The sequence below is a fragment of the Eurosta solidaginis genome, chromosome 3 (genome assembly GCF_040869045.1).
Source record: "Eurosta solidaginis isolate ZX-2024a chromosome 3, ASM4086904v1, whole genome shotgun sequence".
Taxonomy (NCBI): domain Eukaryota; kingdom Metazoa; phylum Arthropoda; class Insecta; order Diptera; family Tephritidae; genus Eurosta; species Eurosta solidaginis.
Window position 1 is genome coordinate 275,806,501 of NC_090321.1, and position 21,972 is coordinate 275,828,472.

Below are 21,972 nucleotides of genomic sequence, written 5' to 3' on the forward strand. Positions count from 1 at the left end.
GTTCGATAGATTTGCTGAAGAGGAAGCTATGAAGTGTTTTAACATAAGAGGTGCCATACTTAGATTAAAAGTGAAAACGAGTCTGACGGTAAGTTTTTCGGTTTAATCAACATTATGACAGTTATCGCTTAGCTTTTGCTACATTAACATCTATTTCATTCCTTTTCCGGCATTTTATGTTATTTTCAGACAATGATATGTAAGAATTGTTAAGTGAATTTAAATAATTTATTTATTTATTTATTTATTATTCATTCAGTCTAAAAAGTACAGGCTTGCTTACAGACTAGTTAAAAATAGAAAGAGTTCAAGCTTAAACTTATATAAGCTATTATTAAAATTAAGAACACTGCTATATCGATTTGGTAGATGTATATTCTTGGACATAGGCTCATTCATAGCATAGTTCGTTCTATGAGTTGCTTCGATAAATAGTCTATTATTCCACAGATAACGTAGAGGAACATACGGAATGAATAAGCTGGATACGTCGGAACAGTTGATGTTAGAGTTTATAACATTATAGGCAAACGTGAGTGAGAAACAAGTTCTTCTGTCACATAAAGCCTGAAGGCCGAGCAATTTCCGCCTGCCAGTGTACGATGGGAGACCATCGGGCCAATGAAGCAAATGCAATGCAATTTTTGTAAAAATTTGTTGAACTCTCTCAATTTTGTGCGAGTTAGCTTCACAAAATGGATTCCATGTTATTGAGCAGTATTCCAGACGACTTCTTCCCAATGAGGTATAAAGTGCCTTCAACGTCATAGGGTCCTTAAAATCTTTTGTGTGACATGTAATAAATCCAACCATTGCAAAAGACTTCGAGACAATGAAATCAATGTGACTTGAAAAGGAAAGTTTAGGGTCAAAAATCACACCCAGATCTTTAATTTCATGACAGCGATTCAGAGATCTTTCATTTAGTCTATAATTAAAAAATATGTTGCGGTTGTCTTTTTAGAATATGAAATAACACAACATTTGTTTGTGTTTAGGAGCAAGTTATTTTTTGAGCACCATTCGGCAAAAGAATTGAGATCGGATTGTAAGTTTTAGTGGTCGGAAGTATCACGGACTCTTAGAAAAAGCTTGACGTTTTCTGCAAACATTAGAAATTTAGCGAACTTGAATTGCTGAGGCAGATCATTGATAAAAATTAGGAATAGTAGAGGACCGTAATGGGTACCTACCCTGAGGAATTCCGACCAGGCATTGATAAGTAAGGATGACCTATCGGCTCCAATTGACACATATAGCATCCTGTTTTCCAAAAAACTTGAGAAGAATTTTAACAAGTTACCATTGATACCGTACATCGCCAGCTTGTGTAGCAGTATAGAATGATCGACCTTGTCAACCGCTTTAGAGAAGCCCGTATAAATAACATCAAGTTGCTCTTGGCTCTCAAAAGCACCGACAATTTGATTGGTGACTAAAGTTAAATTAGTGGAGGTGGACCTTCCAGGAAAGGATCCATGCTGGCACTCAACTATAGCATTACCGATGTAATCGAATAGTTTACCATGCAATATATGATCGAATACTTTTGCCAGAGTACTCTGCTTAACAATCGGTCTGTAGTTGCATATATCATTGCGGCTACCAGATATATACGGGATTTATGGAGCATAATTTCCATGAGTCTAAAAAACTTCCATTGCTCAGACATTCTCGAAAGAGAAGCGTCAGAGGCTCTGCAATGGTGTTCGAACATATTTTAAAGAAGAACGGAGAAAATCCCTCAATATCTGATTTTGTGCTACTTGGCAGCTTAGAGATCGACAGAAGAACATCATCTGCGGTAATATCAAAAGAAGAAATTTGAGATTGGTATCCAGAGTGAAATACCGGAATTGGTGAAGAGGTAAACTTTGAATATACCTTCTGAAATAATTTGGCAAACAAGTTACACGCATCTTGCGTATTGCTGGAGACTTCGTCATCATACTCCATGGTCATGGGGAAGCCATTAGTCTGTCTCTTGGAATTTATAATTTATTAAACTAGACGGATTTGTTTTCAATTTCGATTCAAGTTTAATCATATATTGCTTGAACAAAAACTTATTAAGACAATCAAATTGCCTTTTAAGTGTAATGTAATATTAGATAAAGGGATAAATTTAATAAATTGTATTATTCTTCATGTATTTAAAATGCATAAGATTTAAAGAAGAAGTAGAAATAGGCCTGGATTGTGTTTGGACACTTGCTCTCGTCGTCCAATTAAAATAGCTGGTTGATTGCGGTCCCAGCCTCGACTGAGTTGATATTTTCGTCGATGTAATTCGGAAACAAGTTTCTGTTAATAATAATCATAGTAAAATAGCCGTGTTTTTTAAATTTGTACACATCTACCTTTGCGGCTAAAAAAACGCTAATCATCGCTTAGTGATTAGAAGACCCATCTAGCGGCAATTATTGAAGACTCTCGGCAGTGGATAAATAACTCGCTACAAAACGGGCGAAGACACGTACCTCTGTTGATCATAGTGTACAACCAATAACTGAATCGGTTGCGATGAATCGTGGACACACACACTTTTCGGTGATAGAAGTGGAGAATAGTGTAGAGATAAAATGGTGAGACACATTTCAGTTACAACTCAGTATAATGCTACTGTAATTTGACAGTACTCATTTTTGGCGCTACAATTTCATAAGCGCAGATAAAGTGATGCAATAAACAGTGCATATGTATATACATGTAAAAAAAAAACAGATAATATTATGGTTTACTTAAAATATCAACAAATTGGCGCGATACCTAACTGTTTCGGAAAAAGTTTCCAAAGTATTTTACTTGCTCCCTGACTTGAGCTTGTGTATGGCAGTATAATGTTTGCAAATAATAAACAACCACACTTTAATTGGTCAGCAAAAAGAAACTTTAAAATAAAATATGAACGAAAACTGATAAGAAATTGTATTGCAGTCATACTTGGGCATAGTGCAGTAAATTTGCAGTGCAATAAGTACTCCACTACCACTAAATTGAAAAATGGTTTCCCCAACACTAAATTTAAAATTCGTATTGAATTTAATGAAAAATTAAAACTGTGTTATTCACAAAATTACTTATTTGCAAAATACTTCTTGTTCTGTAAGGTTTGTTAACCATGCTGTCCAGAGCAAAAAGGCAGTGAAGCGTAAAAAGTGAAATCAGAGAAATTAGAACTGCGATTTTTACGCTTGTTTTAACTAAACGGTTTTATTTGGTACACAACAACAATGTTTCATTATGAGCTATTAAATGACTTCATGTTATTCTGCTACATAATTCTTTTCGAGAAATTGTATAGAAAGTTTTACTTATACTGCGTTTAAGCTTGTAAATCATTCTTACGGTAAAATGTTATTATAATGTTGTTTTAATGTTAAAATGTAAAATTTCTATGTATTACAAATTTTCAGAGAATAAAAGCACTAACATTTATTTTATATTTTAGGAATTCATGAGCTTAACACCGGTTATAATAGCTGTATATTCAATTATGATGTTTGTTTAAGAGAAACTGAAAAGAAAGGAACATTTACTGGCATATTGCGATGGTACCATTTCGAAAACCGCCACGTAATAATCATCAGGCAATTTCGTATTGTTATCAAAGGTTTCATCGAGATTTGAACCGCAAATCACACGGTGAAACTGTAGTAGCCTTAACTACTAGGCTATCCTGCTTGTGTTTGTTTCCTTGCTTATTTCAGTTTATCTCATTTTTACACTAACAACACAATTGAGACATTCTATCTCTATATTGAATTTTTACTACTTTCTTGCCTTAGAAAATCTATTTACTCCATTTTGGTTTGCAACTTTAAGATATTTGAAATATTAAGCATATTCTAAAGTGTGTTTTTATTCTCAGCTGAGCAGAGCTCACAGAGTATATTAACTTTGTTCGCCATAATTCGGGCATAAAATAATCGAGATAGATATAGACTTCTATATATCAAAATTATCTGGGCGAAAAAAGAAATTCATTTAGCCATGTCCGTCCGTCCGTCCGTAAACACGATCACTTGAGTAAATTTTGAGATATCTTGATGAAATTTGGTACGTGGGTTCCTGGGCGCTCATCTCAGATCGCTATTTAAAATGAACGAAATGGGACTGCAACCACGGCCACTTTTTCGATATCGAAAATTTCGAAAAACAGAAAAAGTGCTATAATTGATTACCAAAGACGAATAAAGCGATGAAACTTGGTAGGTGAGTTGACCTTATGACGCAGAATAGAAAATTAGTAAACGTTTGGACAATGGGCTTGGCACCGCCCACTTTTAAAATAAGGTAATTTAAAAGTTTTGCAAGCTGTAATTTGGCAGTCGTTGAAGATATCATGATGAAATTTGGCAAAAGCGTTACTCCTATTACTATTTGTGTGTTAAATAAAAATTAGCAAAATCGGATGACGAACACGCTGACTATTAAAAAACATTTTTTTAAGTAAAATTTTAACAAAAATTTTTATATCTTTACAGTATATAAGTAAATTATGGCAACAGTCAACTCCATTAATGATATCGGGCAACAAAATACAAAAATAAAAGAAATTTTCAAAATGGGTGTGGATCCACCCTTTTTCATTTAATTTAATCTAGAATACTTTTAATGCCATAAGTCGAACAAAAATTTACCAATCCTTGTGAAATTTGGTAGGGGTATAGGCTCTATGACGATAACTGTTTCCTGTGAAAATGGGCAAAATCGGTTGAAGCCACGACCAGTTTTTATACACAGCCGACCGGCTGTCCTTCCGCTCGGCCGTTAACATGATAACTTGAGAAAAAATTGATATATCTTTACTAAACTTAGTTCACGTACTTATCTGAACTCACTTTATCTTGGTATAAAAAATGGCCGAAATCGGACTATGACCACGCTTTTTCGATATCGAAATTTTCGAATTATTAAAAAAATTCCATAATTATATATCAAATATGAAAAAAGGGATGAAACATGGTAATTGGATTGGTTTATTGACGCAAAATATAACTTAAGAAAAAACTTTGTAAAATGGGTGTGACAACTACCATATTAAGTAGAAGAAAATGAAAAAGTTATGCAGGGCGAAATCAGAAGCTTTTAGAAACTTGGCAGGAATACTGTTCGTGGTATTACATATATAAATAAATTAGCGGTACCCAACAGATTATGTTCTGGGTCACCCTGGTCCAGATTATGGTCAATATCTCGAAAACGCCTTCACATATAAAACTAAGGGCCACTCCCTTTTAAAACCCTCATTAATACCTTTAGTTTGATACCCGTAACGTACAAACACATTCCAGAGGCAACCCGGGTCCACCTTTATGGCGATATCTCCAAAAGGCGTCCACCTATAGAACTAAGGCCCACTACGTTTTAAAATCTTTATATTAATACGCTAATCGTGCAAACGCATTCTAGTCACCCCTGGTCTACCTTTATGGCGATATCTCGAAAAGGCGTCCACCTATAGAACTAAGGCTCACTCCCTTTTAAAATACTCATTAACACCTTTCATTTCATACCCATATCGTACAAAATCATTCTAGAGTCACCCCTGGTCCACCTTTATGGCGATATCCCGAAATGGCGTCCACCTATAGAACTATGACCCACTCCCTTTTAAAACCTATATATTAATACGCTAACAAAATTTTCAATCAATTGGCAGGCTGTTTCGCATAGTTAGCGTACGTAAAATCATATAAAAGTTATATCAATCGATTCGTATGGATCAGCAGCAGTGCATAGGCCTATTTTTGTTAACAAATATTGCTCTATTTGTTTATAATTAATAGAAAAATTTTTTGTAAATCCAACAATCTCTGCAAACATCGATATTTACAAAGCGCGCCATCTGTGGACCAATTATGTAAGTGCTCTAAGAAAAAAACCTACATAAGCGTACGTGTTAGACGGTGAAAGATTAAAACATGGTTTCCCTTTGCTACCACTTACCTATAATATCCTCTACCAAATCCTAAAAAGTTTTTTCAAAATAATTTGTAGCGTACCAAAAAATCTTAAATATAATACATTTTTGTGGCAAATTTCTCTTACACGTAAATACATAGGTCTTTATTTAACAGATTCTTTGTTTTTTATTTTAGTTGTTTTCAAACAAACATGAAATCACAAATAATGAGTTAACTATTGTTGAAACTAACTAAATTTATTTATAACAATTAATGAAAAATTTGCCCGAAATGTTTTTGCATTTGCAGACTTAATCCTCATTTTAGATAAAGCACGTCTTATACTGAACAAAAAAAAATATAGCATTAATTTTTTTATATTGTCTTTTATGCTAATTTATTTTATTGCTTATTTTATTTTATTATATATTCTTTTATTTCAACTTAGTTTATTATTATTTAAATGCAACTTGACTGAATCGGAAAATTTCACGTTGTATATTAAACGAAAAAAAAAAATCCCTTGATTTTAGGTGAAAACGGCAACTGGCATCATGGCGGCCGTATTGCATAGGCAGTATATTACCCACTATATTTATTATTAGGCTAACTTTGTTGGATTATATATCCGTTAATCGGATGCTTAGATCCCATAACCCTAATTTGTTTATGTCGTTTAAAGTTATGAAATTAATTTCATTTTAGTAAATATGTTTGCGTGAATAATTTCTATGTTTTTGTTTGTTTTTCTTTTCTTTCTAATTTATTCTGCTTTGTTATATCTTAGTATTATATCGTTCACAGACATTATTTTATGGTAGATGTGGTCATATATATTCATGAAATGGAGTGTTTACAAATTTAATACAAATTAATTACGTAAATAGATCTCAATGGGAATCCCAACATTAAATATCCGAACATTAGAATCTTCATATTTCCACAATGATAACATTAAAACCCGGAAAAAAGTTTAAGTCCACTTAATTTTTTCGCACTTTAAGTACTTTATTTTTTTTTTTTTCTTTCATTAAAAATCTTTTTAGTAAACTCTGCCTTTTTTCTCATTACATAATTTTTTTATATTTTTATTTTTTATGAAGGTATCCTCTATTCTATTCGAAATTTTCGTTTTGTGTAACACTTATGTACATACTACATATGTATGTATTTATACAAAGTTAAACTCGGTAAAGCGCCAATTGCATACCTAACGGGTGACTTGAAATAGGCTAAATTTCTTCGTTTTTAACTAAAAGTTCGCGTTTTTTGAATTATGACACTGTTGAAGTAAATTGGCGATATATGTATATGGATGATATAGGCTTACTGGGGAATTGAGCACCCAAAACTAACTTCGGTAGTGCGCCAACGGGGACCTTCCTGGTGTTGTGGAAAAACCTATTTTTCAATTCAATTTCAAGTAATTTCACCATAATTATATGTCAGTTTCATTTGATTTTACATAATTTTTATATTTTTATTTAAGGAGCTCCATACCAAAACGTTATAATTACTTAAAGACGGGCATATATTACACACCGTACCAGGGCCAACGAAATGGTGACCTCTATTTCTGTTTAAAGATATGCATCAAGCCGATTAAATTATATGGTCGAAAACGACCAGAAAAGCTATTTTATGTGAATATTAGTAAATAATTTATGGAAAAAAAGTCTAAAACTTTATTTTAATAAACAAAATCTATTAAAATTCAAATTGCTAGTCATAATAGCTTGCCTCGACAAAAATACTTCACAGTTCTACGTTTCGGGCTGTCTATGAACCATTCAGTGCAAGTTTGCTTTGGTTTCGTAGACAGTGTGGGTAATTACTGTATATGCGAAATGCACTGAAAGTGACACATTGCCGAAAACGGGTTGTCTCTGGTACTAGTCCTAAGTATGTCCCGTCGCAATGCTTTCAGTTAACTCTTTCATTTCAGGTTCCGACTAACATGGTTTTCAAAAGTCTCATACCTTTATTTATTAATTTAAATATTATTAGCTCTTTGCTCTTGGTACAAGTGTGGCTACCTTCTGTACCGCTCTGCATTCCACCAGTTCGGAGGTAGTCATTATGCCCACCGCATCGAAGGTCCTGGGTTCAAAGCAACATCCAAAAATTACAAATAAATTTTTACAATTAAAAAAAATTTCTTAAGTTTGTCGGCCCTCGGAAGTGGTTTGGCAAACACTCCGAGTGTATTTCTGCCATGGAAAGCTTCTCAGTGAAAATTCATCTTCCTTGCAGCTGCCGTTGGGAGTCGGCATAAAACATGTAGGTCATGTTCAGCCAAATTGTGCGCTTTCCCTGATCATCATTGAAATTATTGCACTTGACTGAAACAATGTTTTTGTGATTAATGTTTCAGAAACACAAAATTGTAGGCTACTGCTTTCGATAGTTGCAAACTACTTAGTGTAAAACTTTATACTTTAGATATTATTATTTTTTACGAGTTTATTAAAGATGTGCAAAGAACTTCGTACTGCTGCCGAGGAAAAAATTGATTACCGGCGACTACGGAAAAACAACTAGTACAATGAAGAATTCCGCGTTGCAACCCCTTTCATGCAGCGTTTGATCATATTTCAAAGAAAGAAAAGACAAGATGACTGTGTGATCGCTACCGCGAGTTGGAAAAGGAAGCGAGACGCATTTTTAAGGAAGAAAAAACCAGAGGCAGAAAGGAGTGAGTGCGAGAAGCTTGAGCAGATAGACACGAGGTAAAACGCCTGCAAATTTTACCGAAAGATTCGGCGACAGACTGAAGGTTTTAACTCCTGGGCAAACTTCTTAAGAACGAAAATGGCCACATTGCAACCGATGTTCAGAGAATACTAAATGGAGAAGGCGATATACCGCACAGGGATGATGATATCGATCCCATGATCGGTGATGATAGAACTAATGTCCCCCGACCCACTATGACGAAGTCAGAATAGCAATAGCCAGATTAACGTACAACAAGAGTTGGTAAGGCGCATGCATAAGCTTCTTAGAAAAATTTGGTCGGACGAGTGCATGACCGACGATTGGAATCTAAGTGTTCTTTGCCCAGCTCACAAGTAAGGAAATTTTGCAAACTGCGCCAACTATCGCGGAATCAGCCTTCTAATATTCTTTATTTGTATCTTATCAGTGCCGCTTCAGAACTGATAAATCTGCAATCGACCAGAATTTCACACTTATAAAGATTTCACATGGCGCTTCAATAAAAATTTTGCAAGGTGGTCCAGGGATCGTGAATATTATAAAAAACGCTCAAACTTGGAAAATTTGCTTCCGGATAACCCAGAGACATGAAACTTTCAACCAAAATTTGGGCTCTATAAGTTTGTAATATTAAGGATAAAGGAGTTTTCTAGATGGAACAGTTATCGAGATATTTAGAAAGTCAATGTAAAACATGTGGAATCTTTCGGCCGCTATTTGAATAACACATCGTAGAATTAGATTCTTGAAACTAAGAACATACTTCCAAGCACCATAACAGTGCAATATCAGAAAAAAATGTTTGCTAGGTGGTTCAGGGATCGTGCAAATTAAAAAAAATGGTTCGAATTTGGAATTTGAAATCTTGCGATAGATTTTTAAGTAACTACCCTGCAGTCAAACCAACTAATTGTATACCAGAAGAAAACTAGTTTACCAAAAATCCCAACTAGTTAGAGTTCCGTCTTTTTTCCATTTTAGCAACTGGTATTTTTAATACAGCGATATCCTACGAAATATCAATTGTCAATCTCTGCATCAGCATCATACCTGTTGACAAACTAGTCATTATATGCACCAGAATCTTACCAGATGACATACTACTCAGTATATGCATCAGGGTCAGACCAATTAATACACTAGTCAGCCTCTCGCAAAATTTATTCCAGATGGCGTACCAGTTATTATATACATCAATATTATACCAATTGACATACTAATTAGTTTAACCACAGTTCGATTTTGGATTTCAACTGGGAAGCGTCAGCTATCCACCGCTCAGCTAAAAATATTTTTAGGCTTGGTTTGGTTGGGCTGTAAACAAAAAACAGGCTGGAGGGATGGCTTGACGCTCCCCTGTTTGTGAACGTGGGAGGTTGGAATGGCAGAGCATCCTTGGACCTGTCTTATAGATAGCTTTTGTCTTCACAACATGAAGTGACAAATGGTTTTGAAATACATATAACCTAATTTCGTGCCTGGCGTGGTACCATTAAAAAACCAAATTATTACGGACTTTGTTCCTGGAGTGGTGCCATTTAAAATCCAAAAAATTAACATTGTTACGAGAAATAACGGAATTTAAACATTGAATAATGGAGCCATTGTGATTATCGGAGGAACGTGTGCAATGAAACGACAATCTAGAAACACCATTTTGATTTTGTACCTGGCGCTGTGGTCATAGAACCCTGCCATTATCCCAAATCTCAAAAAAAAAAAAAAAATAATAATTAGTTTAAGGAAGAGTATATTGATAACAGAGTTCTCCGGGCGCGACCTCGTGATGCTAATTCCCGACTTAGTGCGGATTAGGACCTAACTATATGAATCTGGTTCAACCGGCTGAGCTAGAAGGTGCCGCATCTCATCGTAGTGCTTACGGAGATGTTTCCTTATTCCGCTTGCATGGCGGTAGACTGTGTCAAAAGGTTTTCACAGGTCAAGTGTCACGAGCACCGTTCCATGATGGAGTTTTGGCTGGTTCAGTCCGCAATATATCTGGATGTTAATGCTGTTTGACGCGGTTGTAGTGACATGCATTTTATGAAAGCCGTGCTGATAGCTGGGCAATAGAACATCTGTCTTTAAATGAATGACATCGGTAGATGCCACTTCGGGCGTTGGTATTGGAATTATTCTTGCCATTCTTTATTATTCTGAAATGCCAAAGGCTTAAATGACAAGTAGAAAACATGCGTTAAGTAGCTGATGCCCTTATGCGCAAGGTGTTCAGCATTGGCATAGCTATTCCGTCTCGGCCTATCGATTTGAAAGGCTTGGCTTTTTTACTGGCTTTTTAATCTACAAAAGTTACGGTGAGGTGGTATGTGCGCGTGTTTGCCCGTTGGTTTGCACGAAATCGAGCCTTGTTAATTGAAGTACATATTGTAACGAATTTACTGCAATTCCGCTTATTCTAAATCTTCTGCTAACGTTCGTATCGCTAAACTGTTGAATAAATAACTCCAATATTCAATAATGCAAAATGGCCTTTATTAAAGTACTTCGCTATAACACTGATACTTCACAACCAATAGCTTGCTTAATAAAAACTGATTGTCGCGCCTCTACTGTTGCTGGTTTTATACTGGGTGATTTCCTCGTTGTATCTTCTAGGCGCTTCCAGAATTTACTTAGTTACTGGTATATAATTATAACTACAGATGCACGTGTGTAGCTCTCATATGCGCGTGTATTTGTGAGCGACACTTCCCCAATTATAATTGCATACTTTTGGGAGCATCTCAGATAAGATATCTGCATGTGTTTGTGCGTTGCTTCTCCGCTGCGTGTACGTACATATGTGTAGACATAATGGTTGAATTATTGATGTGCATACAAGTCGCTACTTAGCATCGGCTTAGAGATGACATTACCCCTTAATGTTGCTAATATTCGTAATAATATGTGTTGCAAATTGCCGGCAGAAAGCATTAACACATTTCATCGATTTGGACAGACAAAATTTAAATAAAATACTTACTAGTATGAATAACGCCACAAAATTGTAGTCAATAAAATATTCAAAAACTGACTAGTATGAATGACCCCGAAAAATAGTACCATAATGTGCGCGTTTATGTTTTTTATTTTTGTAGTTACCTCATGAAATTTTTTACAGTGGTTATGTTAAAATTTGAACATCAAAGTTCAACAAAATCATGTCTTTGTTTAAAGAGATATATTTCGTTTCCATTTATATGAAGGAAGTACCTAAAAAATTGCTATCTCATTTCTATTACTTTATGCATTTTATATGGTTGAACTATATGTAACTTTTCTTTGCAATTTGCTTCAAAGATGGGCTTCGAAAAGACCTCCGGGAAACCCCAAGTTTTTCGGATCCCCCGAAATTGCCCCCTGAAGGACTTAGATACGTTTAGTATGAACTCAATTATAAGTTGCTTGTCATTATATTAATGTCTTTATTTACTGATAAGCTAATAATAAAATTTTAATATGAATGTTATCCAGATCACCCAGGTAGTTTTAATGAAGATATGCATTTTTTTGTGCATTCAGGTTCGGAATTAGGCGCTCGCCACCTACAGTGTGTACTGATATTTCTTGGCCTAACGACAGCAATGATGCAACGTGTAAATCTTTCCGTAGCAATCGTTGCAATGATGGACAAAAACTCAGCAAATCCAGATTTTGAGGTTTTATAATAAAACAAAATTTCAACTACATATACTGTAACTATAGGTTCTTCTGCAGGAATACCAATGGTCCGAAAAGACGAAATCATATGTGTTAAGCAGCTTTTTTTGGGGTTACTTTATTACACAGATACCAGGTAGCCAGCTGGCACAAAGATTTGGAGGCAAAGTGATGATGCTGGGTTGTGTGTCGCTAAGTGGTTTCTTAGCGTTACTCACACCGCTCAGCGTACGCATTGGCGATTGGAAGCTATTTTGCGCACTACGCATTACTCAGGGGCTAATGCAGGGTAGCATTTTTTCAGCGATACATACACTGCTATCTAAATGGATACCACTTGAAGAGCGTGGCTCACTTGGAACCTTTTGTTATGCAGGTTTAAATTTCGGTAGCGTTGTGGTGCTGATGGTTAGTGGTTGGATTGCATCATCATCGTTCGGTTGGCCGGGAATATTCTATTTCTGTGGGTTAGCCAGCATAATTTGGTCTGTAGTATGGTTATTTCTAGGAGCTAGTACGCCAAGTGACTATAACTGGATATCAGATGAAGAAAAATCATATATTGAAATTGCTTTGTCGTCAGCTGTTAACTTCAAACATGACCAAGAGTCCATGAAAACACCATGGCTAAAAATTTTAACGTCTGCCCCTTTTTGGGTGTTGCTGTTTGCACAAAGTACTAGCGCCTGGGCTTATTGGCTGTTGGTTACACAAACACCTTCATACATGAAATACGTATTGGGACAGGATATCAAAAGCAATGCACTAATGTCTGCCACGCCTTACCTTGTCAGTTTGGTGTTAACTTTCTTATTTTGTGTTTTAGCAGACTTTCTTATTAGACGTGGATACACCAGCATCGATACTAGTCGTAAATTATTCAACACAATAGGTTTTTGGGTTCCTGTCGTACCGCTCATTCTACTCGGTTATATGAGTCCCGATCAAAGTCTGTTGGCTGTGATATTGCTGGTGATTGCTGTTAGTTCGAATACCGCTGGCAGTCTTGGTTTTCTTACGAATCATATAGATTTAGCACCAAATTTTGCTGGCATATTGATGGGTCTGTGTAATTGCTCAGCGAACATTATGGGCTTCCTTGCACCACTAACAGTGGGCTTTATTGTCACTGAAGCTGTGAGTACATACTTATGAATACTATGAGTGAGAAATTCATTCAATACTAATTGTGATAGAGTATAAACTGAGGCCGAATCGTAACATACGATCACGGATCGAAAATTATTTTCACTCAAGCGATAAAAATTTGTCTATCCAATTATTTAAAAAAATAATAAATTGCTATGCCTCTAGTTAGTACGCGTTGTGCATAGTTCACATCCGACACACCATTTAGCAGCTATTATGATTTAAAAAACGGCATTCGATCACGTATCGTATAATACGATACGGCCCCTGGTTCAACAATCCTTATAAAAAGTTATATCGTTCATTGCAGACTAACGTACAACAGTGGCGCATTGTATTCTTTATTGCTGGTGGTTGTTTCTTCTTTGGAAATTTATTGTTTATACTATTTGGAAAGACAAATATTCAACCTTGGAACTATCCCAAAAGCCAAAAAGACCAGAGAGATCATATTAGTTTTAAAGCTATAATTAATGAATAATAATATATAACGTTGATGCATATGCAATACCACCTATCTACCAACTGCAAAACCTCTCAACTGACGAAAGTGGCAAAAATGAGATTTGGTAACCCTGCATTCCAGGCATCGAGTTTCATCTATAAAAATAAAAAATTTCGTTTTCCAACAGAAAATTCCATAAAAAAACGGTAAATGCAAAACCGCATGTAAAGTGTGTAGTCAAATTTTATTTTCAAAACCAACCATCATTTAGTTCTCCTCAGCAAGTTGATCAACCAAGTGTCAATACTACGGACAGGGAGTGGGCTAATTTCTTTGTGTTCTCTGCTTTTAAAATTTCTTCAAATTTTAACTTTTTGTGAATATAATATATGTACATACATACCAGAAATGGCTTCAAATGAAGGATCTGATATAATTGTGGAAAAGTTTTTGAAAGGTAACAAAAAAAGAAATAATGTGCTTTATATACATATATAATATCAAAGTGTTTGCATGTATGTACTTTAAAATATAAATTTAGATGCTTGGGCGACTCCACCAAGTTCTCCTGGAACTTCCTATTCAGAGTTGGACTTGTATGAGAATGATGAAGAATTTTTCAATTTTCCCAGTATGTTCAATTCTCCTGTTAAGAAAGGTATAACCAAAACCAAAACTATTTGCAAAGAGGCCAGAATATACATAAGAGGAACCAACGCAATTCAGAAGGTCGCGGGTAAGGAATTCACCGCGTGGTAAGAAAATTCCTCCACTTCCATAAGAAATACACTATGCGGCGAATTCCTTACCCGCGAGGTGCTGAATTGCGCTGGATCCTCTTATATTCTAGCCTCTTTGCTATTTGGTTACATGTAAAGAAATGTTGTATGTGTTTCTTCCAACTACGGCAAGAGCGAAGAGCGACACAGATAACAATACGGCGGAATCAAAAAAACACAGCAACGATTCTATCAAAGGTGACTGTGATATTCATACTTCCCCCAGCAATGAACACCTTCCAGAAATAAAAATTTTGGAAGAAAACAAAAATAAAAGACAAAACGGAACACAGAAAATTGGAAAAGAGAGATCAACAAAAAGAAAAGAATGCTTGGAGAAGAGTACATAGGGTTTCGCAAAACACAAAACAAAATAGTCCAAGATGTGCCACGAATGAAGAGAGTGCTTAATAAGTCAACTTCTGCTAAAGCTTGCAAAAAGAGTAAAACATTTGATTGTAAAAGGTTTAGTGAGCAGCAAAGAGAACACATTTTTGCAAACTTTTGAAAAAACGTTAATTGGCAACAAAAACAAAAATATGTTTGCTCGCTGGTTCACGTTCAAAATACAAAAGCAACTAAGCGCAGCAAATTAAAGAAATCAAATTCTTTCGAGTATTTTCTCAAAGATGGTACCGAAAGGCGAAGGGTTTGCAAAAATATGTTTTTATCGTCCTTAGGACTAAAGGCATGGACTGTACGTTCGTGGCTCACTAATACACAAGTTTCGTGCAGCTCTAAAAAGAAACGTAATTCCACGAAAAATTCCAAAAAAAAAAAACTGTAAAAAAATTGTTTGGCCTCTTTGCCAAAGCTCCCGCCACATTACTGCAGGTCAACATCAAGCAAACTCTATTTAGAGCCAGTCATTGAAACAAAATCACAGTTGTACTCTCTTTATAAGAATAACGCTCTCGAACTTTCTCTACCCGTAGTCTCAAGATATTATTTTGATAATATCTTCTCCGAAGAAAATATATCTCTTTTTAAACCTAAAAAAGATGAGTGCCATACTTGCATTGCTTTTAAGACCGGAAATATATCCGAAGTGGAATATAAATGTCACATCGACCTCAAAAATTCAGCACGATTAGAAAAAAAGAATGATACCATTCTTGCCAATTCTGGAGAAATTCATTTAATTACCGTTGACCTACAGGCTGTTAAACCATGCCCAAAACTAAACGCCAGCACCGCTTATTATAAAACTAAGCTTGCTGTGCATAACTTCACAGCTTAAAACTTAGTTACTAAAGAAGTTGTTTGCTATTGGTTTGATGAAACCGAAGCCGACTTAAAGTCTTCAACGTTTGCCAACTTTTATGTGGACTATATATCATCAATACTTCGTAAAGATGTAAATTCTGTGGTGATTTATTCCGATGAATGCACATATCTGAATCGAAATTCTGTTGTCGCCAATGCATTCCTTAGGCTTGCCATTGAATACAATGTTGACATAACTGAAAAATTTTTAGTAAAGGGGCATACACAGATGGAGGTAGATTCGGTTCACTCTGTAATTGAGCGGAAATTTAAGAATCGGCAAATATATTTACCTAGCCAATATATTTCGGCAACACAGGAATCCAGACGCAATCCGTTTCCATATACCGCACGAGAGTTGGACTACACATTTTTTAAAGACTATGATAATAAAGAATATCAATTATATGAATCATACGCCCAGGTCGCAAAAAAAGGGATAAAGTCGTTTTCGATTTACGTGTCTTGAAATACTCTTCCGATGCATCAACCAATTATAAGTTGTCTTTCGAAAGCACTTTTCTAGAGTTTCCACACCGACCTAAACGTAAATGGAATAAAAACACTCCTCACGCTCTTTATTTGTCCCGTATACCAATACAAAAATCTAAATACCAGCACTTACAAGAATTGAAACATGTAATTCCTTTAGACTGTCACTACTTTTATGACATTTTACCTTACAAACAATAGATACCAAGATTTATGTCTGTAAAGTTAATTATAAAAAGGTAAAAAGAAATAATTTTGTTTTTATTCGATATGCGGGTTGGAAATATTTACGTGTAAAAATAAGAGGAAAATTTATTTGCAAAACCGACTATAAAAAATAAAACTTACAGAAACACACAATTATGATAAACTTCAGTTCAATACTGGTTTATTGAGGTAAGTTGCACCTATTAAAAGTAGAAAAAAGATTTCTCTTCCAACTTTATAATTAAGATTAGAAGAAAACTCGTTTTTTTCATCTCCTGTAAAATTTGGTTGCCGTCAGATAGGTGGTTTTGCAGTTGGTAGATAGGTGGTATTGCATATGAATGAACGATAAGTCTTACTAGATGTGCAAAATCTATTTAGATTCATTCATTTTCCTTACAAAATTAACAAGTATGTATGTAACAAATAAGTATATCAAGCTAATAGATAACATTATAATGCAAGAAAAAGTAAGGCATTATTTAAAAAAGAGTATTTTAGTATTTTGAATGCCATCTCAAAATTAAATTAATGAAATTACAAAAGTGTATGGGGGTGAATTAAAAAAAAAATAAGAATGAAAGAAAAAGTTATGACGATTAAGAATAACAACTTAAAAGTTAAATTTTAATAATAACAACTGCGTTTAAATTACTAGGTGATAGGGTTGAGCAAATTTTTGATGTGAGTTGTATGATAGTTCTAAGAGAAACGATTTGACATTCCACAAAAATTCACGTAAGTTCCTAATGACACGTATAGACACGCGTAACGCTTTGAAAATCTTATAAGAAACAATAGTAAAGAAATTATTAAAGAAATTATTAAATATGTAGTACAATACGTGGTAACAACAACAAGTCCGTGTTAGTTCGTCCTGAGATTATAATTATCCGAATGTAGGCTATGTAAATAACCAGAGCGAACAACAAATATTTTTAGAATTTTGAAATAGCACAAATGCTTAACAGGAAGTATTTTCAGGTTTCTAAATAACTCCATGGAGCGGTGAAATCGATTACAATTACGTATTTTTCTTATGACGCATTTTTGTATAATTTTAAGTTGGTGTAATTTAGTGGGTTCCCCCCATAAATTCAGAAAAACATTTTTTCCGAAAACATTAGTCAGAACCATTTTTTCAGAAAGCCAAAATTTAGAAGTCAAAACTCGGAAACAAAAATTAAGAAATCAAATTTCAGAAGTCAACATTCGGAAGTCAAATTTCAGAAGTCAAAATTCAGAAAGTAATCAGACAGCAAAAAAACATTAAATTTTGCGCAAAATTTTAATGCCTTTTTACTGTCTGATTACTTTCTGAATTTTGACTTCTGAAATTTTACTTCTGAATTTTTTTTTCAGCCTGGAACGTCGAAAGAAGACGTTATATTCAATCGAATTATGGAATATGTATACTATCACCAAATTGGGTGAAGTCCGTACAAATAATTCCATCGAAAGGTGGCACAACGTCATTCGAGGTGCGTTTGGGACACACCCTAACATATTTAATTGCATAAATAAAATAAAAAACGAACAGGCAATAATAGAAACAAAACTGCAGCAATTTTCAGCTGGAGGCGACCATATCGGAAACGCAAGAAAAAATATAAAGACTTTGATTTTTTAATACTGTAAATTCAAAAGATCGCGGGTTCGAATCGAGCTCAAGGCCTAACAATAATTATTTTATCATTATTATTGTTATGATACATTTTTCCTTAATTGAAACAAGTAAAATTGTTAATATATCCCAGCGCACGGGGAAAAAGTGTCAATAAATATGACACTATAGCATCATTGTCATGAAACAAGTCCAATTTTCACATCCATTCTGCAACAGAAGCCGCAGTGCTGTGAATATCAATTGGCAAGAAACAGGGTAGAAGTAGAAATAATGAAGACAAACAAACAACCGCTGTGATAGCTGAATGGTTATAGCAGGGGCACCTAAACTTTGCCTATGAAGGAATTTAGCAGTTCCCGAAATGGACCTATACAACGAGATTTGGCAGTTATCTTCACTTTTTTCTTTCTTCTATTCTAATTTAAAATTTTTTCAATAAAGTAAAATGTATGATAACAGTAATAATGATAAAATAATTATTGTTAGGCCTTGAGCTCGATTCGAACCCGCGATCTTACAAATCAGTAGGCCGATATAACAAAAAAAATTGTAAATTCATTTGAAAAATATAAACGCGAAAAAATTTATTAATTACATGCTTGCTATTGCACAAAATTCAAAATTTTAGATTGTACTACTTTTTCTTTATTCATAATTCCTCCCAATTAAATAAACGTTTTTCAATTTTGAGAAAAATTCATTATTTGTCGTCTGATTACTTTCTGAATTTTGACTTCTGAATTTTGGCTTCTGAAATTTGACTTCTGAATCTTCACTTCTACAATTTGACTTCTGAAATTAGACTTCTGAGATTTAACTTCTGAGTTTTGACTTCTGAATTTTGTCTTTCTGAAAAAAGGGTTCTGACTAATGTTTTCTGAAAAAATGTGTTTCTGAGTTTTTGCTTTCTGAATTTATGGGGGCACCAATTTAGTGAAAGCAACTGATGCCATTTTGGAGCTTAGAGGGCACCAAGGAATAGTAAATACTTTTTAGCGTAGCGTTTGAGCAAATCTTTCTTAGACTATAAAAATAACGAACAGTAGATCGCATATACGACTTCAAACGAGAAATTTGCGTAGACCAATTTAGATTTAAGGTTTGATTCGAGCTCAAGGCCGGAACAATAATTTTTTTTTTCTAATGATAATTATTGTTATTTTTTAATTTTTCTAAATTTGAAAAATTGTATTTTGTTTTTGGAATAGTAAATAGAAAATTTTTCAGACAACCTGCCATAGCTGCGCAGATAGAACCATTCCAAAAACAAAATACAATTTTTCAAATTTAGAAAAATTAAAAAATAACAATAATTATCATTAGAAAAAAAAAATTATTGTTCTGGCCTTGAGCTCGAATCAAACCTTGAATCATTTATCAATAGGCCGATAAAAACAAAAACAATTGTTAATAAGTGGGAATGTCAAACAAAGTAATTGACAATAAACAAAAATCCAGCATTATCAGTGATTTGCACCAGATGACGCAACACTGAATAAATATAGTTGGTAAAAAGGAATAGAAGTAACAAATTTGCCACTCAAACAAACCAACGCTGTATAGCTAAATGGTTAGCGCAGCATGCCTAAAGCGTACTGATGATGAAGGCTTAGCACCTTTCGAAATGGATCTATCTGCGCAGCTATGGCAGGTTGTCTGAACAATTTTCTACTTACTATTCCAAAAACAAAACACAATTTTTCAAATTTAGAAAAATTAAAAAATAACAATAATTATCATTAGAAAAAAAAAAAAATTATTGTTCTGGCCTTGAGCTCGAATCAAACCTTGAATCATTTATCAACAGGCCGATAAAAACAAAAACAATTTAGATTTTGGTCAACACAAACACCCAGATATTGAAAAACGCTTACTTTTTCAATTGTGAAACACGTATCGCAGCAGTTTATTTAGTGCATTTAGTGCAGATATTGCATTGATAAACCAACAGAACATCTATCTGCATCTACTTATATACAGTCTTATGTATATAACGCAGTATAATTCCATTAACAAATATTTGCATGTGCATAGTAGGCTGTGTATGTATGTAAAAAAAGATAAAAACTTGTTCTATTGTTTCTCAGAGAATCAGGTGACATTATGTACATAGAAATTATCACTCTACTTGGTACCTAAAAATTTAGATCACTGATCTAAATCACAGAAAAATGCTTTTATGCCTTTGAGGAGCAATCCCAATTAGCGGCTTTAAAATCAACGAACAGGTATTGTGTATTAATTTCTTTTTTGTAATTTTTTTCCCCAGACTTGGCGCATAGTGATAATCTGGCCGATAGTAGATGAGACTGCACTGATAAGGTCCAATCAGCCGATTTACGATGGGCTTAAATCGTTCGTACAATATGGTTCTGTCACCTCATATAAGATATTAAGAAGGCGGATTTCACTTCAGTGGGCGCAGTTTGCAGGAGCACGGCATGCACGTCAGTACCTGACTACCACGAATCCGACGTCGGAACTATGATTATTGCAAGGCCACTCTAGTGTCACAATTTCACAACTTTCGACTTCGGAATGAACTTTTATTGCTTTGCTCGAAATTACGTAGATGTCGACGTCCAAAAATATAAAATTTATGTTTTTAGAACTATGTATAACTATCTTAAACTGATACTTACATACATATTTAGACTATTAAGTGGATAAACTACGTATTATTTTTGAAAGATTATATCTTTGCAGTGATTAGGCAGTCCACTTTGCTCAAATTATGCATGTACTTAATAAATAAATAGGTAAATTTAATCCATGATAAAAGGGTGCATTTGTATCTGCCATATATTCAAGTACTTATCGGGTATTTGCGTAGTAGATCAGTAGGTGTTAAGTGAATAGGAACTCCATAGCTGCAGTTATCGTAATCATTATTCATGCAACATTTTGCAATTAATTTCACAATTGCCAGTCTAAAAATAAAATTAATTAAGTAGAAAGGCTGAAAGATGGTGTTAAAAAAAATGTTTCCAGAACAGAGAGTGAGTACTTTATCAACAATAAACATGGCTTAATCCACCAAACCGCCGCCGCCGCGGTAGCGTGCTCCGCCTACCATACCGAAGATCCTGTGTTCACGTCCCGGGAAAAGCAACATCAAAAACTGTAGAAACACGTTTTTTCAATTAGAAGAAAATTTTTCTAAGCGGGGTCGTCCCTCGGCACTGTTTGGCAAGCACTCCGAATGTATATCTGCCATGAACAGCTCCCAGTGAAAACTCATCTGCCTTGCAGATGCCGTTTGGAGTCGGCATAAAACAAGTAGGTTCCATCCTGCCAATTTGTAGGGGGAAAAATAGGAGCACGACGCAAATTGGAAGAGAAGCTCGGCCTCAGATCTCTTCGGAGGTTATCGCGCCTTACATTTATTTTATTTTTTAATCCACCAAATCTTTGAATTTTTAGAAAACAAAAAATATAAATATTTCTCTGAATATTGAGGCTATTGATGGGTATTCTGATTAGACACTGCTTTCCGGCATCATACGCCTTTAAATCGGGTCTCGTCAGTGATCGCAGATGTAGCGAACGTACTGCGCTCGCTAGGTTAAGAATGCAGCTGTTTCGAGTGAAAGCTTTCAGATCTAGAAGTGGAAAGTAGCACAAATGATGGGAAGCTTCTAATATTTGACAAGACGACCGATTTATTTTACAACATTGTCCCTGGCTGTTTTTTCAGTCTGGTCGTAAAGCAAACTT

General features: G+C 34.7%; 1 protein-coding gene and 1 pseudogene across 2 annotated transcripts; both read left to right on the forward strand.

Moving 5' to 3' along the window:
- Positions 1-126: 126 nt before the first annotated feature.
- On the forward strand, positions 127-14,330 carry LOC137245623 (putative inorganic phosphate cotransporter). 2 transcript variants are annotated; one of them, XM_067776584.1, is made up of 5 exons: positions 127-199; positions 12,153-12,289; positions 12,348-13,427; positions 13,750-14,090; positions 14,156-14,330. In XM_067776584.1, the coding sequence occupies exons 1-4, from the start codon at positions 193-195 to the stop codon at positions 13,918-13,920; spliced, it is 1,395 nt and encodes a 464-aa protein (XP_067632685.1). In that variant the 5' UTR covers positions 127-192; the 3' UTR covers positions 13,921-14,090; positions 14,156-14,330. The 2 variants fall into 2 exon arrangements, with proteins under 2 accessions (XP_067632685.1, XP_067632684.1); XM_067776583.1 differs by having other exon boundaries at positions 160-199; positions 12,105-12,289.
- The window catches only part of LOC137246154 (putative inorganic phosphate cotransporter), a 15,443-nt pseudogene continuing 7,763 nt past the window's right edge, over positions 14,293-21,972 (forward strand).

Excerpts from the sequence above, each read along its gene's own strand:
- LOC137245623 (XM_067776583.1), top strand. Across the intron at positions 12,290-12,347 it reads CAGCAAATCCAGATTTTGAG|GAATACCAATGGTCCGAAAA; the intron begins GTTTTATAATAA and ends GTTCTTCTGCAG. Across the intron at positions 13,428-13,749 it reads GCTTTATTGTCACTGAAGCT|ACTAACGTACAACAGTGGCG; the intron begins GTGAGTACATAC and ends CGTTCATTGCAG.